We start from the raw sequence: 17,584 nt of genomic DNA, 5'->3' as shown, positions 1-17,584 counted from the left end.
AAGGCCCAAAAGAGCCCGAGGAGATACGTGTGTTTTGATTGATTAGGGCAAAACGAGGCATCTCTCTCTCTCTCTGTGCCTGCATCAAACGGAAGCCACCTTCGACTGCCACCGATTCTTGTCGAACTCTCAAAAGCTGTAAGCGACGAAGTCCCAAGGCAGAGAAAATTGTGAAATCAATTCCGAAGCCTCATACTCTCTCGGCTTTCGATTTCTCTGAAGGTATGCCCATCAGTTAATTTGCTTTTTCATTCTTTGTGTTTCTCTTTTTTCTTTATTTTCCAGTTATTCTAGTCCATGGCCAGCGAACCATGTTTCATGTGAATTTTCGATTACCGAAAGACTGAATTTTTGTTCTGTTTGAATATTGTGGGTGATTCTAACTAGTTGTATTTTGGGTTCAAAGTAGTCCTACTTTTGGATAGACATTATCATGAGCAATATGATCTTATAGGAGCACAGTAAATTTATATTATTTTCTTGGATGTTTATTAGTATTGTATTTGATTTTTGTGTGGTTAATTTTTGTTGGGTTTTCTTGATCTTGTGCTATATGCCCATGTTTACATGCATATGTTAGGTTTTGACTTTTGAGCATTATTTTTCGTAGTTGGTAGAATCTTATGATCTTAGGATTCGACGATCCTAGGTTGAATCCTAGATTTTATCAGTATTGTCATCGCTTGATATTTCAATGATTGTGCCTATGATTCGAGCCAACCGGACAGGACTGTCCTTGTTGTGGGGTTTGTAGCCTACTACTTACCCCCTCAAAGACATGCATGTATTTTCCTGTTTTTGTACACTTACTATATTCTACGAAATTGCACAAGTATTGTTGTTCTGTATTATGGTAACTTGTGCGTGCTGTATTGTGTATACTTTCATGTGAAATTGTTCTGATTGAAGTTTTCTTTCTATTGCAGTGGGACATTATTACAGTTTGTAACAAACGTGGTATCGAACTCGGGTGAAGCTATTCCTAGATATTGATATTGGCATCCCTGACAAAGTCATGGCTGTCCAGAAGAAGTTTCGGATGATTACCTACTCGGAAGAGATTATAGATGGACTGCCAATCTATGTTTCTTCGAATTGCCTTCCCGCCAAGGCTTTAAGATATGAACCTGCTGGGCATGCTTTCAACACTGCTGCTCTTAGACTCCTTGGTTGTGAGGAGGAGAAAGCTGAAGGTGGTGATGATCAAAAGGTAGTAGACGATAAGGAACAGACCTATGTGCCATCGTCTGATTCTTATAGTAGCAAAGGTAAAAAGAAAGCTGGTTCCGGAGAAAAGCAACAAGATCACTATGCATTATTGGGTCTGAGCCATTTAAGATATCTTGCTACTGAGGAACAGATACGAAAAAGCTACCGTGAGACTGCCTTGAAGCATCATCCTGACAAACAGGCTGCCCTTCTTCTTGCTGAGGAAACAGAAGCTGCAAAAGAAGCCAAGAAGGATGAAATAGAGAGCCATTTTAAGTCTATCCAGGAAGCATATGAGGTGTTAATTGATCCGGTCAAGAGGAGAATTTATGATTCCACTGATGAGTTTGATGATGACATCCCCGTTGACTGTGCCCCACAGGACTTCTTCAAGGTGTTTGGTCCAGCTTTCTTGAGGAATGGGAGGTGGTCGGTTAACCAACCAGTCCCATTGTTAGGCGATGACAATACTCCATTAAAAGAAGTTGATAGTTTCTATAACTTTTGGTACAGCTTCAAAAGTTGGAGAGAATTCCCACATGATGATGAGTTTGATCTCGAGCAAGCCGAGTCTCGTGACCATAAGCGGTGGATGGAGAGGCAGAATGCAAAACTTACTGAAAAGAATAGGAAGGAAGAATCTGCACGGATGCGTACTCTTGTTGACAATGCGTATAAAAGAGACCCAAGAATACTGAGGAGAAAGGAAGAGGAGAGAGCTGAGAAGCAGAGGAAAAAGGAGGCTAAGTTTCTGGCCAAGAAGTTGCAGGAGGAGGAAGCTGCCAGGATTGCTGAAGAGGAGAAATGTCGGAAAGAGGAGGAGGGAAGACGGGCTGCGGAGGCAGCTTCACAGCAAAAGAAGGTGAAGGAGAAGGAGAAGAAACTCTTACGCAAAGAAAGGGCTCGTCTTAGAACACTTTCAGGGCCTCTTGTATCGCAACATTTGCTTGATCTTTCTGGGGATGATGTTGAAAGTCTTTGTATGTCACTTGATATCAATCAGCTAAGGAATTTATGTGACAGGATGGAGGGGAAAGAGACTGTAGAGCTGGCAAAAGTTCTCAAAGATGCACTTGGATATAATCGTGATTCTGAGGCTAAGAAAGAAGATGAACCAACTCCACAGCAGAACGGTAGTGTAGAGGCTAACGGTAATGTCTCATTAGCCAGCTTTGAGAAGAAGGAGAAGCCTTGGAGCAAAGAAGAAATTGAGCTCTTGAGAAAAGGTATGTTGAAGTATCCCAAAGGAACATCTCGGAGGTGGGAGGTTATTTCAGAATACATTGGTACAGGTAGATCTGTAGAAGAAATTCTGAAGGCAACAAAAACCGTTCTCCTCCAGAAGCCTGATGCTGCCAAAGCATTTGATTCATTTCTTGAGAAGAGAAAACCTGCACCGTCCATTGCATCTCCACTTACAACTAGGGAGGAAACGGAAGGGCAATCGATGACTCAGGGTTCTCAAAACAGTGCTTTAAAGATGGATAGTTCTGAAGAATCTTCAACCAGAAGCACAAACAACCAGAATCCTTCTGATTCGAGTGCTGCTAATGGGGTTTCTTCAAGTTCGGAGCAAGATGTGTGGTCTGCTGTACAAGAAAGAGCATTGGTTCAGGCTTTAAAAACCTTCCCAAAGGAAGCCAATCAGCGATGGGAGCGAGTTGCTGCAGCGGTTCCTGGGAAGACTGTGAACCAGTGCAAGAAGAAATTTGCGTTGCTGAAGGAGAGCTTTAGAAACAAGAAAACTGCTGTTTAGTGTTTTGGGCTTTATTGTTGATGGGGCAGAAAAATTGACAAATGCATATTGGGGGGGTGGTGGGTAGTGGGGGGACTGTTTTTGGGCATCTATTTTATATTCAGTTCCTTCAGGATAGGAGTCACTCTAGCTACATTGTGGTTGAGATAAATTTCTTGTTTGTTCTATTCCAGATTTTGTTGCTATGCCATGTAGGCTTCATAGTTAACATTTTTGAAGGGGGGAAAGTCCTAAGATAGAAAGAGTCTGGAGATCTATTTTGTGCTGATGTGTTTCAGAACACACTTTATTTATTATCACTATTATATCGGCGGTTCATGATGTTGTATTGAGAGAGCAGGCAGGCGAGGTCTTTAGTTTTTGATATAAAGTAGGGAGAAATGATAATTTATATGGAAATCAGTTTATGGTTTCTTATTGGGGTGGTTCATTTTGATAATAGTTACACCAACTGTTTTTAATTATTATTATCATTATTTTTTAATTTCAAGTGTCTTTCATTGCTGATGTAGGGCTGCCTTTCTGAAGACTAAAGATTAAAAATATATTATCTATTCAGTTAACTCTATATATATTATTTTGTTTTGTTTTATTTATTGATCTTTCTCTTTCCAATCAAACAGAAAACTTCATCCTGTAGAAAGATTCAGTGCTGGGAAGAAATTTATATGCTTCTTTTGACAGGTGTCTTTTCATGCTTCTGCTAAGTAATGCTGTGGTATGTTTGGACTTGCTGCAGCTCATTCCTGTATGGAAATCTGGCATCATTTTCTGGTTCTTCAGCCAAAGATTTTAACAAAAACATTTGGCTGTAAAATCCTTTCTGAAACTTCAATGGTAAACAAAAGCGTAGCTAGTTTATGAACTTTGAAGTTGTCAGATCTCTCTTTATTTTATACTCGAGAGTGTGATTGGCATTGTGATGTCGTGGATCAAATCTAAAACTGCGATTAAAAAACGTATAAAAAATTGCGTTTTCAATGTAGGTAATGAGGTGTATTTTTTAAAAAACACAATTTTACCGATCGAATTACTATTTTACTAAATTTTAAATTATGTTTTTAAAAATCGTATTTTAAAATTGAACGTTTTGAAATCATAATCCCATATATACTAAGAGAGTCGCACATCACAGTCAGAGCTACAACTTTTCTTCACGTTGATTGTTCTACTTTTGCAAACCACACATTTCAAATCAGCTATACCCCAATGTTTACACACTGTTCAAATTGCAAAAAGGGTGGCAGACTTAAATGATTTATATTATCAGTCATTATAGAAACTAATAATGCAATACACAGGAATAATAAATAGATATAAAAAATTACGTGGTTCGATCTATGACTTAAATTTATAGGATAAAGTCCAAAGAGTTATATTTTGATCTTATTTCTCTTAGAAGTATTTACAATATAACTCATATTTTTAAGAAAATTATGTTAGATACAAATAGACTTTTACTGTAGCGAGGTGATAGTTTTTAATTATAACTAAATTTCAATTGTAGTTAAATAATAGTTTTCAACTGTGATTAGGTAATAAACTTCAACTGTGACTAGTTAATAATGTTTCAACTATAACTACTTGATAGACTTTGATTCTTAAACTCTATGATATGTTCTAACAGTCATACAGGAAATGAGACTCTTAATTAAAAACTCAGAAAATAAAAAAGAGATTAATTATTAAAAAATTAAAAATTAAAAATTAAAAAAGAGAGAACAAATCCAGACTTTTTTGCTAGACATGGGAAAGACAACCATTGTCTTTCATAATTTATGCCAAGCTTATTATGTGGGTCGGCCCAAAGTATTGGGTCTTGATGTACACAATGGGGAGAACCTTTGGATCTTGGAATGAGCTAGCTTTATTGAGTTGTTTTATTGAATGACCAAGTCCATAAAGTGTTAGGGCTTCTCATATCCATGGGATCACATGTCAAGCAATCTCATGAAAACATGCATGAGATGGCCAAACATACGTTGTATATGTCATTTTTTTTTAGCAAAAAAAAAAAAAAAAAAGGAAAAAACTAGGGTTAGTCTCTAAGCCTATTTTTAAGAACGAAATCTCTTTAAGAAGAAGGGGGAAAAAAACTCAAGATAAGTTAGGATTGACATTTAATTAGGGTATACATGCTTAGCATAAGACTAACATGGTAGAACCTTATTGTTCAAGTATTATAAATCCAAGCAACTTTCATAAGTTTTGTACTGAGGTAAGTAGTAATCACTTCTCTTTGAAATGCATTCGATTTTAATACTTATCATGTTTTATTTCTTAAATGTTCTCAATGCTTGTAATGCTCTATGTTGCATTTATTTATACATTGATAAATGCTTTCATATGTTTTAAATGTGCAAAGTAGCAACAAAGCTGCAACACGTTCAATTTCATGCTCAATGAGCTACGCCTGATCTTATAGTAGATGTGGTGGCACGTTTAAAAATAGATTTGCAAGGGAATGATACAAAGTTAATATTGCGCTTATCTGATGTGAAACACTTAAGATTGTGACAGTAATTGTATGCTATAAATATGTTGTAATCACAAAAACTTTTGGTGGAGAATGATTTGTCCTTCACATTAGGGACATAATCAGAATTTTTCATTTGAATGGGCCAAAATATGAATAAAAGGTCAAGCCTAATTTTTAAGACTAAAAACACACACACAAATATATATATATATATATATATAACTTAATAAAAATTTGTTAAGAGAATATTTTTAAACGAAGGGGCTATATATGTAGTTATGTCCCCCTACTTCACATAGTTAATGGTTATTGTTTACCAAGAAGAACCCGACCAAGGATTGTTAGTCAATCGAAATAGACATAAGAATTATGATCAGTGTTCGTCACAGGAAAAATTGGCATTTCTTGAAAACAATATAAAATAGATAATAACTTCAATTAGGTCATGGTGTAAACGGAGTGTTTTGTACTTTCAAATAGAAATCAGACACCTAAGCTTAAAACACTAAAAAAATGATATAACTCTTTATACCAAATAATTTTTCTTCTCTTAACAAAATACCTCATAGACAAAATACACATGGACAAAATTATCAATAAAACCACTAGAGCTACCATCTTGGTTGGTTTTTGAGACTCTGGTGTCGGGGCTCAAAGATGGGGTAAAGAGTTTGGTGGTAAATAGTAGACGTTGAGTTTGAATGAATTGAAAAGTCCATGGTATATTTGAATCAAATATACAATGTTTTCATTTTTATTATATTTAGTTCTTTTGATTGATGTGTCAAATCCTCCTCGTTCCCGTTAGTAAAACCTTCGAACCTGCATTTATTTTTTTATTATTATTTTTTTTAAAAATACGTTGAAGAACTATGTTCAAGAGAAATTTTAGTAAAAGGCGGCACTCTAGTGCGTTATTAACCTTTTTTTTTTTTAACAAAAAAAAAGTTCTAATGCCTTTGTTTTGTTAGTTCATTGGATATCATTTGATTTTACTCTTTACACCGCTACCCAACAAGTGGTCGTCTTCGCTTCCAAAAAAAAAAAAGAAAGTAAAAAGAGACTAATAAAAACCGAATCCAATAGAAGGGAAGATTCCAACAATGGCCGAAAAAACCAAATTCTTGTTGAAGAGGTAAAAACCAAGCAAATGTATATACCACCATTGCAAATTTGTTGTAAAGCAATTGGCCGAGATGGATAAAAACCAGCAACTAAGAGGCTCCTAAATAATACATTAATTAGCTAAAATGGGGAAGAAAATTTTGCTCCTCTTGCGAGTCCACCCCAAATATCACAATATTAAACCAAATCCACCATAAAAACAATAATAAAAAAATTTACAGACTAAACAGATCTCCACAAAGGTACTGTACTCGGTGCCAAAATTCAATAGTCATCACCTCTGGATATGACTTCTTTGCAGGTTGGCCGGAGTAAGATGGTATGCTCGAACTGAGATACATAGCTGCCCTTAACATCACAGAGAGGAGGATATGGCTGCCAAAAATAAAAGAGAAAACACTTATTATGTAGTGGCCACAAAACTTATATATATATATATATATATATATATATATATACACAGAGAGAGAGAGAGAGAGAGATGTTGGTTATGGTGATTCCATTATTGAAGAGTAGGTCTTCAATCTGCAATGTTCCCTTCCTCTCTTTGTATCAGTTCATTTAAAACACTGCTTTCTAACCCATCCGTTAAGATCTTTCCTTTTTTTAGGCCAGCTCCAACACCAAATTAGTGAAATGATCCCAATTTCTCTCAGTTTATGACTTGTCCAACAACAAGAAGCTTTTGTAACTACACTTTCTATTAAATAGCAGACATTAGATGCAAGTGGTAGACATAGTTACAACAGCATGGCACTCTACCTAGAATAGGCTACAAATTCTTGACTTGATCCTAGAAACAACATTTAAAACATTCATTCCTAAGAAATCAAGTGTTTGTTTGTTAAAGGGTTTTGGTCCGATATTGTAGCAAAAATTAATTGATATTAAAAAAAAAAAAGTAGGAACCTTTTTTTTTTTGAAAAAATGAAAAAGTAAGAATATTTGGTATGAAAAAAAAAAAAAAAAAATTGTTTTGTAGTGATTTTTTTATTTGAATAGTAATAAAAAGTAATTGATGTGATGTAAAAAGTAGGAGAATGTTAAAAAAATGAAAAAGTAAGATGAATAGTATTGGACCAAAACCGTTTTACAAAGGCACCCCAGGGCTGTTGATGTTAGAGATTTTCAACCTATTAGTCTAGTGAGTGGAATTTACAAGATTATTGCCAAAGTCCTAGCCAATAGGTTGAGAAGGGTTGCAGAGAGATTATTTGGATGCCCCAGAATGCGTTTGTTAGAAGTAGGCAAATGAACACTTGGATAATAGGATCAGATCTGCAGAGCCAGGTATGCTTTACAAATTGGATATTGAAAAGGCCTATGGTCATGTCAATTGGGAGTCCTTATTACACTTGCTGATGTGTAGTTTTGGAGAGAAGTGGAGTACTCAGAGCATTCTATCAATCGATGTGTGTTTTTGTTTTGGTAAATGGCACTCCTTTCGGATTCTTCAATACTTTTTGTGGTCTAAAACAGGGAAATCTTTTCACCTTTACTGTTAGTTATCATCATGGAGGCTCTAACTAAAATGATATCTGGTACTGTAGATGGGGGTTTTCTTTTAGGTATTTTAGTGGGGTCTAGGAACATTAGTGTGCTTAACATCTCCCACCTTTTATTTGCGGACCTAGATACGACGTAGACCGCCTCTTTACTCACTGTGCCTTATTCTTATGCTTTGAATTTGTATCCAATTTGAAAATTATTTTAGCTAAATCAGAGCTGGTTCCCGTGGGTAATGTCAATGATGTTGATGGGCTAGCCAGTATTCTGGGCTGCAGGGTTTCTTCTTTGCCTTCAAAGTATCTTGACCTTCTGTTGGGAGTTTTTGTTAAGGTCAAATCTATTTGGAGTGATGTTATTGAGAAGATCAAGTGTGGTTTGGCTAGTTAAAAAGGATGTACTTGTCGATGGGCAAAACAATTAATTTAATCAAGAGCACTCCATTCAATTTGTCTACGTATTTCATGTCTCTTTTTTCCCAATTTGGTGTTTTCAATCACATAGAGAAGTTACAATAGGAGTTCTTATGGGGCGGGCTAGGTAAAGAGTTCAAATTTCAGATGACAAGATAGTCCAAGGTTTGTTCTCCGATTTATAAGAGAGGGTTAGGAGTCCGAATCTTGCTTTTATTCAACTATGCTCTTTTGGAGAAGTGGCTTTGGCTATTTGCATGAAAGAGAGGCCTTATAGAGAGTCCTAGTAAATTCTAAATATGGCAGCTCGTGGGATTGGTGGTGTTCAAATAAGGTTCATGGGTCGTAAGAATGGTGTTATGAAAAAATATCAAGAGGTAGAAAGTTTTCTAGTCATACCAAATCTGAGGTGGGATACAGTTACGAGATTAGATCTTGGCATGACATGTGTGGGGATAGGCCCCTTAAGGAAGCTTTCCCAAATCTGTATGGTATTGTCAGCGGTAAGGATGCTTCCATGGTAGATTATTTGGCCTATCTCGTAATTCCCAAAAGTGGAATGTAAGCTTTATTAGTGAAACTCGCGACTAGAAGGTGGATGTCTTTGCTTCAGTTTTTAATTTGTTGTACGTCGTTAAATTGAGATGGGGGAGGTGAAGACGAGCATTGTTAGGCCTCTTCCAACAGAGACATGTTCGACATTAGATCTTTCTATAATGTCCTTGTACCTCATGATAGCCCTCTCTTCCCTTGGAAAAGTATTTGGCGGAATAAGATCTCCATAAGAATGACGTTTTTTGCTTGGAAAGGTTCTTAAGGGAAGATACTACCATGGATAACCTAAGGAAACGACATGTCATTGGTTGACAAGTGTTGTATATGTAAGAAGAGTATAAAATCTATTGGATCATCTACTCTATTATAAGATTGCCAGTGCCTCATGGAGAGATATTTTCAGTCGTGTTGGGTTAGCTTGAGTTATTCTTGAAAGAGCAATAAACCTTTTTGCTTGCTGGAGAGGGTTGTGCGGCAATCTTCATATTGTAGTAGTGTGGAAGATGGTTCAATTCTGCCTTTTGTGGTGTCTTTGGAGGACAAGAAATTATAGAAGTTTTGAAAATCGCGAAAGGACAGTGGTGAAACTAAAGTCTCTTTTCCAAAACTCTTTACTACTGGACTATTCTTTAGATCTTAATTTGCTTAGTTTTCATGACTTTCTTGATTTTTCTCTCTCTAGACGTGAATCTATTCTATATTTTCTATGTACTTGAGTTGGGCCTTTCGCGCTTATTAATAATATTTCAATTACTTAAATAAAAAATAATTTGAAGTACATGAATATAGCATATACGAGTCAAATGGTGATAAATACCTGAACAATGCCAGCATCGCATAAATTCTTTAGTGCCATAAGGTATTTAGTCTCCCCCAGGCGGTCTAAATACCGTCTGCAGAAGGCCAATGTGGAGAAGTTCTTGTTAATTGTAGCTAACAGTTGCTTTGCCCTTGGCAACCTCAAAGGGATATGACCAACTTCAAAATTTTTCATGTAATGACTGCACTCTAGATCTTCTCTGACATATCCTTTTCCTGAACATAACAACAAACCATTAATTGAACTGCAGGTCATGCTGTGAATTCACTGCTAGCCATTTTTTGTCAGATATAAATCACTACCAAATGCAAAAACTATTACCAGTTGATCCAAACGTTTCAATTGCGAAAAGTTCACCCTCTTCCATTTTTGTCTGCTCCCCTCCTTTCACTATAGGGACAGATTTCCCAGCATGGATCTGATAGCGCCCAATGCTATGTCCATTCAAGTTTCGAATGCTCTTAACTGCCAACAATAGCCAAAGTCCATTTACTTGTCCACATATATCAACATGACATGTTAAATATAATTTTTAACATATAGGATAAGAATCAGAAATTTACTGTCCAAAGAACAAATACAATATTGAACCAAGCAAAAAATGTATTGCTTTCCACAAGGTCACAGGATATACAAGGAAGTTAGGGTGAAAGCTTTAACATGACCTGCTCCAATATGAAGATGTCATTATTTTGAGTCTATTTAGTGTTACCGGTCAAGGTCTGTTAGTGTTGGGCCCCATTTAGTGGGACTTCTCCAAAGGTATAAGCTTTTAAAAAGCATGAGTTACTTGCATGCTGTTTACCAACCTTCTTTGGCTTAGTGGATGGTTGTGTGTTTTCCTATCCCCAAATCAAGGTTTCAAAGATTGGTTAAGGGAAAAGAAAAAGGAAATACTTGCTGGCTATTTGGTACTCCAATGGTGCTTCAGCTTTTTGCCGATTTCGATAAGTGACTTGAGCTTTTCAGGCAGCTTTTGCGAAGCAGCCTAACTGCTTCTCAAAGGAGTTGCAGCTTCTCAGAAAAGCTATAGCTTCTAAAAAGATCAAGCCCTCCTAAACTGGCCCTCAGTAATGCCTCAGTGGTCAGACATACATTTCTGATCTACTCCCAAATTCCTAATAAACTTGAGCTCTAGGATTGATGCTTCACTAACACGGTATCAGCAGATGACTGCCAGTTAGGTCTTTGGTGGATTGAGTCTTGGTAACTCCCTACTCAGATAAGTTCTTCTCTTTTCCTTTTCTTTTTTTTTTTTTTTTTTAATGAATAATAATTTATTAAAGAGAAAAGGTAAAGCCCTTGTACACGAAAACTATACAAAAGAAGATACCACCCTAAAGGTACTGAAATCTAAAAAGTTAACAAGATCTAAATATTCAAAGAAGCGATGTTAGGAACATAGACAGTCCAATCCAAAAGAGATCTAAAAAACAGAGACTTTTAAACAGAGGATATTGGACTCGCAATCCTCGAATAGGCGCCGATTCCTTTCTCTCCAAATGCTCTACACTAAAAATGCTGGAATAACTTTTCAGAATGTCTCCTTGGGATGTCCCTACCCTTGAGTCCTCTAACAATGAAGTAGTTCTTGGATGTTGCTAGGCACCCATGCATTATAAAGTTAAAGAATAACATTTAAGAGACAGAAAACTGAATACAAGCAAAATGTGAGAAGGGTTGACCCACTGGAATTTTAATGTCATATTTAAAGTATAAACAAAAGTTAGCACTCCTTTTTACCCGAATGGTGAACAAGCATTTATACAGAATAAAAGATATAAACATGTAATGCAGATAACAACAATAAGGTAAGAACTGGCCAATATGGTTATAAAACACGTCAACACTAAATTGGAATTGTGCTACATGAAAAAGTGCCTGCTTGTATGATTAAGCTGCCCTTATTCAAGTCATGCTGCTTGGGGAACTCCAACCACTTCGTGTGCGTGTTGTTGCGATTTGCACTTATATGATCCTAAGGCTGGATTCTAAACTTAATGCTGATAATTCTTTGTTTAACTAGCTTCAGTAATATTCCAAAAGTATATCTGACGTATAGGTTCATTATAGAATAACTGAATGAAGCTAAATAAGTTTAATCCAGTTAATTCTACATGTAACAGGCTTCAATAATTTTTAAACAAGTTTACTCTGCATTTAACACCTTCTAATTGGTTCATGTCGTAACCTTCAATTGTCCTCGAGTAAACCGACTCCAATGTACTAATATAGGATCTTGTGTATATATAATTTAGTTTCAGATAAGCATTCTTTCTGTTCCAAGTGTTTCCAAAATATCCTTATTAATACGATGAGCAGAAAAGGTAGGAGAAAATCTAAACAACGTTAGAACAGATAGTGTGTGACCAATGCTAGGCCATCTGACTTATGTAAGCCCAAGCATGAATCTTCAACTAAAACATGGCTACTCACAAATTCCCATACATATGAGCTTTTGAGATAAAATGTGATTTAATACAGTGCCAAAGCAAAAGTCTTGAACTTGAACTCTGACTTCACAGTGTACCCCCACTTCAGTTAAATTTAATGTGTCGGACCTCACTTGTTGAGGAGGATGAAAGAGTGTTAAAGTATTAATTAAATAATTAAATTTACATCTTCTTATTAGCTTAAACTTTTGGAATAAGTGAATATTTAACAGAAATAATATAAGCCTCCACACACAAACCAATCAAAACACAAAAACTGAAATTTACTATAACAATTGCCACAAATGTAATACCTTGATACACCTTTCCATTAATTTCAACTTCATATGATTCCATGACCTCTTGAATTGCAGCACCAACATCACAAAGTCGTACATCAATTCCAGATTCCTAGAAAATTGGATAACTATCAGTAACACGATATTCTGTATGGTTGGGGTTCATTACTTCCAGAATTGGTAAAAGGTATAAAGCAGTGAGCAAATACAATACAACCCAAAAGAAAACTTGGCAATATGCTATTTCCAATATCCAAACAAAAACCATCATATATATATAAAGATATTAAAACCAAAAAAACATAAATGCAGCAAGAATGGACAGTGACCACAGAGAGACAGATCAGAGAGCCAGAAACACAATACTTGAAGGTCCAAGTTTCTGTATCTCATTCTGAAGAAATTGAAATGGAAAAGGATAAAAGTAGGGGAAATGAGGAAACAATATTTCTCCTCCAGTGACTAAGGTTGACATTAAGAGCAAAACATGTAGGACCATTGCCAATCCTAGTCAGAATAGAATATAATCTGCTCTACAAATGTCCAAACCAAGAAACAAATCATACTAGTCTCAAGAAGTAAGCAGGATGAATGTAACTCTACAATTAGATTGAACTTTTTAGAACAGACGCTAGCTCATTGCTCGGCCTAAGTCTAAAGGCAAAAGGGAGTTGTTCAATTTGAAGAGCTCCGTTAACTATGGCGATGCATATACATCCGATTGGTGAGGGAAAGGCCAGGCTCACGTGCAGTAGCGCTGAGTTTCCTTTCGGGCTTTGGGTGGGAGGGTTTTCAGTCCTTGAGGGTTTGTGGGGTTTTTTTGTGGGCTAGTTTGGTAGTTGCTGTGTTCTTGGTGGTGCTCAGTTTTCGGAGGTTCTTTTTCTTTTTTCTTTTTTCTGCTTTTTATTTTCTTTTTGTATACTTCTGTATGCTTGGGGGCGCCTATGCTTTTTATAAAGCTTTCTTGATATTACCTATCAAAAAAATAAAAAAAACAGACGCTAGTTCAAAAAGTTATCCTAGGTTCCCATTCAGTTGTTGTTGCCGTCTTTTCTTTCACTAATGCAGCAGTCATAAAAGAATGAACCACAGTGCCATAAGCCATTCCAGGGAGATCAAAAAGAAAAAGAAAAAAAGAAAAGAAAAGATCATATGAAACCCAAGAGCAACTTTAACAATATCCAGTTTCAGTCATTTGACAATGGTATTCATCGCTGAAGGCACAGTACCTTGATACCTGTATTGGTTGCTTCACGAGAGGCTTCAAGCAGTGGATCGAACATAGGATTGAATGCAACTGTAAAAGCACAGTCGACTATATTTCCTGCAAATCAAACAATAAACCATGACTGAGAACAACAAACAAGAAAAACAGAAGTGTACTTAACCAAAGTAGAATCTACCAACAATATAGACAATTAAAACATACTGAACAAATCATAGATGCATGGAATATAGGTGGTATACCATCAATATGAGTTCCAAAATCTAACTTCATCACATCATCATACTGAAGCACAGTCTTATCTCCTGTATTTGGGGTCCAATGAGCAGCAACCCTGACAGCGTAAAAGAGCTCAGAGCACAAATAAAAGTTTATGAATAAATTGAAACTAATAAACTTTGCTCAAGTACCAGACTTAAAATTACCAGTTCAGAGAGCACCCTGTAGGGAATGCAATGCCTGCTTCTAGACCATTCTCCGATATCAGCTTACGGACTGTGTTCTCCAATGTCTCACATAGGTCTGTCATCAACATTCCAGGCTTCAGAATACCTTTGATGTACTTTCGAACCTAATCACAAGTAAACAAGCTCCACTGAATGCAATGTTTTACAAAAGGAACAAGTGGAAATTGATTTACCAGCTCAACCTATTTGATCATAAATACAATTTTTTACAGTTAAATTAAATAAATAAAAATCCTCATATTAATAAAAGTATTAACTTGATATAGATATATTTAGATTAAAAAATAAGATTTATTGAGCATTTGAATATAAAAAATTGAGTACATGAAATTAAAGAATGCGTATTTTTATCTTTAAAAAAATGACCAATTTCATAAAATTGGACTGCTTCAATGGTTCTTTGGCCAGTTCAATCCAATCAATTGATAGAACAGTTCAATCCAACCGGAAATGAGACTGGTTCACAATTCAACCGCTTGAGCAAGCCAGTTTTATCCCCTTTTTATTGTTGAATGTCAATAACAAAAAGTTTTCTAACTTTTCCTATGCTCAACAGAAGAAAGATACTTTTCTTTCTTAACTTTCAGCAGTAGCATGTGTACATATAAGAAGAAATTGCAACCTGACGATGAACTTCAGCTGCTCGGCGAATTGAATTATATATTGGTTTTTCGAGGCGCTCCAACTCCCTCTTCTCTTCAGATGTAGTCCTCCATAGGTTACTGACACACAAGCACCAACTTTAAATACCCAGTTCTTGAGGAATTACAAAAGAAACCAAGACACATGAAGTATCAATTCCAGTATATTATGACTGAAGTTTGGGACAAAGATAAATGATAATCCCCTAGCCACCCAATACACAAACACATGTATACATAGAATCTTTACTTAAGGAACAAAAATTAATCTACATTTTCTTTAAGTTGCAAAAAAGGAATATATTTAGTCGAATAGAAATATACAAACCCCAATTTAGTTGGGATTACAAATAAGTTGCGTTGAGTTGACTTAGTAGAAATAACATATACTCACTCATCTTTGTACTGCTGAATCTCACCCTCAGGAAACTCGCCAGAAGGGAAAAGGTCAATAACAGGAATGGATGGTGGATCAGTTTGCTCTGGTACTTCTTTCTTCTTCCTGTGCATGAAAAGAAAATTATCTACTTTCCAGTGAAAATATTCAACCAGAAAGAAAGCAATCAAAGCTAGAATAAGGTCCTCACTTGCTTTTACTTTTCTTCTTTTTTTTCTTGGTAACTTCTGTAAACAAATGGTTTTCAAATGCAAACAAGTGCATACATTAGCATTACATCCACAAACTCCAAATACCAAATTATTAAATCACCCTAGAAAGAACTTATAACAAAATAAATCATATCACGTTATTGAATAACCTCAAATTCACAAACTCTAATCAGAAAAATACACCACAAAAGTTAATGCCCAGGGAAGGAAACTAGTTTCTTGTCACAATTAAGATTCTTCCAATGAAAGAAGAGGAGGGCAGGAAAAAACATGGCTATCAGCTCTAATTAGCAAAAATATATTTAGTCTGTGCATAATGGTTTCAACATAATAAACCCAAACATAAACCGAAAACGCCAAAGATTAAGCATTTTTCTTTCAAATAAGGCATTTTTCTTTCTTTAACAAAAGCCAGGTCCATATAAAAGTTAGTTTAATCAATTACCACTAAGCTATTTTATTACATATGCTCTAAGATTGCTTCTTTATACATTTTTTTTTTCCATGAAAATATAATAAAAGCATAGATGCAACTCTGCTTGTACATACATATCCATATATGCTTTCACAAATCGTTTTTAATTTCAGAAGTTTTGAAGTCAGGATCAGTATTTAAAACAAAGACAAGAACAAAAAAGAAATTGATCGTACGAATTGTGTATATCACTCCTAAATACAAACAAAATATATCTAGCTTTTCACTACTCTCTCATTTTCCAAAAGATAATCCAATACTCCAGAAGTAATACTCCGTCCTCTCACATGAACAGTGAGCCTCACCATGAATCTTACCAGTCCGACCCACTTTTATGTGAGAGGAAAGAGCATCGCTATTAGAGCACCGAACAATTACTACTTATTTGATCATTATCCTTTATCAAATCCACATTATACAAGTTATATTCAAAAACAATATCTCTTTGCTCTTATAATGCCTGGTCCAGCTTGTAACCTACTGGTTGAACAAGTGACTCAAGATCCACTTCCTCACCCAGTTCAATGTCTACTCTAGATGTCTAGCTATTCCACTGGCAACACAAAAAACAGCTAAATATAATCAAAAGCAGCAACAAGCATACGAAGAAGACAGCCGATGTATCATCTAACAAGAAACCATCACCTTTTCCCTCTTCTTCCTCTTTTTTCCCCTCGTCTTCATCTTTTTCCAAGGTCGAAGAAGGCTCAGAGGCCTCTTCATTGCCATTCACAGGCTCCGCAGCCCCATTTTCTTCAACGGAAACTTCCGTATTCAACTTTTCCTCCGCCATTGATCAAACCCTGAAAACATTCACCAATCCTAGTAAACCCAGCTTCAAATAACTTTCCAACAAACATGATGATCAAATTTCTTAGAAATCAAATGGAAAAAAAAAAATGCGATTTTTGAGAGAGGGATAGGGAAAGAGGGTTGAGCTCGGAAGCGGTGGCTGCGATTGGGAGGGAAAAAAGAGTGAAATTGAGAGAATTAAACAACGAAAAAGAAGTTGAAACTTGGAACCCTAGGGAGGATCAAAAGTAAAGAAATTGTGAAAAAAACTATAAAAAAAAAATACCTCTCGGAGAAAGATTGGGTGGCGGGTCGGTGGAGATTGAGGTGGGTAGACTGTTTAGAGCTCCGGGCTTGGGAAATCCGTAGACGATCGCGGCTGGGAAAGCGACGACATATATAGACGGGCATCCAAGTAATTTGGAAAACAAATTGGGGGTATTTCGGAACACTTCAACGACTTAGGAATTAGGATCATTGGCTTGTCTTTTCAAATTTATTACACTTTTTTTAATTTATTTTTTATTTTTTATTTTTATTTTGGGTTCGTTTTGTGAAGGGTCGCGCTTAGATACTGTTCACCTTTTTATCGGTTGCCAATGTTGACCAGCAAACTTTGAATTTTCAACTTCAATATTGAAGGAAATTTGACCATATTGTCCTTGTCTTTCTCTTCACACCTTTTTGAGTTTTTTTCCTTGAAAATCTCCAACCTTAAAACTCACTTTCTCATAAAGACCGCAATTTCATCACTTTCTTCTCCATTGGGTTTGGCTTTTCT

General features: G+C 35.9%; 2 protein-coding genes across 2 annotated transcripts; one reads left to right on the top strand and one right to left on the bottom strand.

Annotated features, from left to right (window-relative positions):
* LOC132167098 (uncharacterized) lies at nt 1-3,291 on the top strand. Its single transcript, XM_059577995.1, has 2 exons — nt 1-222; nt 927-3,291. The coding sequence occupies exon 2, from the start codon at nt 1,016-1,018 to the stop codon at nt 2,963-2,965; it is 1,950 nt and encodes a 649-aa protein (XP_059433978.1). The 5' UTR covers nt 1-222; nt 927-1,015; the 3' UTR covers nt 2,966-3,291.
* Nucleotides 3,292-6,548: 3,257 nt separating this feature from the next.
* LOC132184077 (methionine aminopeptidase 2B) lies at nt 6,549-17,225 on the bottom strand. Its single transcript, XM_059597565.1, has 12 exons — nt 17,090-17,225; nt 16,657-16,814; nt 15,515-15,551; nt 15,322-15,429; nt 14,909-15,008; nt 14,245-14,390; nt 14,062-14,153; nt 13,824-13,918; nt 12,610-12,706; nt 10,185-10,328; nt 9,861-10,078; nt 6,549-6,944 (listed from the first exon to the last, which is right to left on the bottom strand). Exons 2-12 carry the CDS (start codon nt 16,802-16,804, stop codon nt 6,834-6,836), a joined length of 1,296 nt encoding a protein of 431 aa, XP_059453548.1. The 5' UTR covers nt 16,805-16,814; nt 17,090-17,225; the 3' UTR covers nt 6,549-6,833.
* Nucleotides 17,226-17,584: the final 359 nt, after the last annotated feature.

This window comes from Corylus avellana, chromosome ca1, assembly GCF_901000735.1.
Source record: "Corylus avellana chromosome ca1, CavTom2PMs-1.0".
NCBI lineage: Eukaryota > Viridiplantae > Streptophyta > Magnoliopsida > Fagales > Betulaceae > Corylus > Corylus avellana.
The sequence above is the reverse complement of the archived record's forward strand: the minus strand, read 5'-3'. Positions and strand labels throughout refer to the sequence as shown.

Bases quoted from the DNA above. Each gene is read 5' to 3' on its own strand.
- LOC132167098 (XM_059577995.1), top strand. From the start codon at position 1,016: ATGGCTGTCCAGAAGAAGTTTCGGATGATTACCTACTCGGAAGAGATT.
- LOC132184077 (XM_059597565.1), bottom strand. From the start codon at position 16,804: ATGGCGGAGGAAAAGTTGAATACGGAAGTTTCCGTTGAAGAAAATGGG. The intron at 13,919-14,061 runs GTATACCACCTA...TTTGATTTGCAG, and splicing joins TTTTGGAACTCATATTGATG to GAAATATAGTCGACTGTGCT. The intron at 10,329-12,609 runs GTATTACATTTG...TATTGTTGGCAG, and splicing joins TAATGGAAAGGTGTATCAAG to TTAAGAGCATTCGAAACTTG.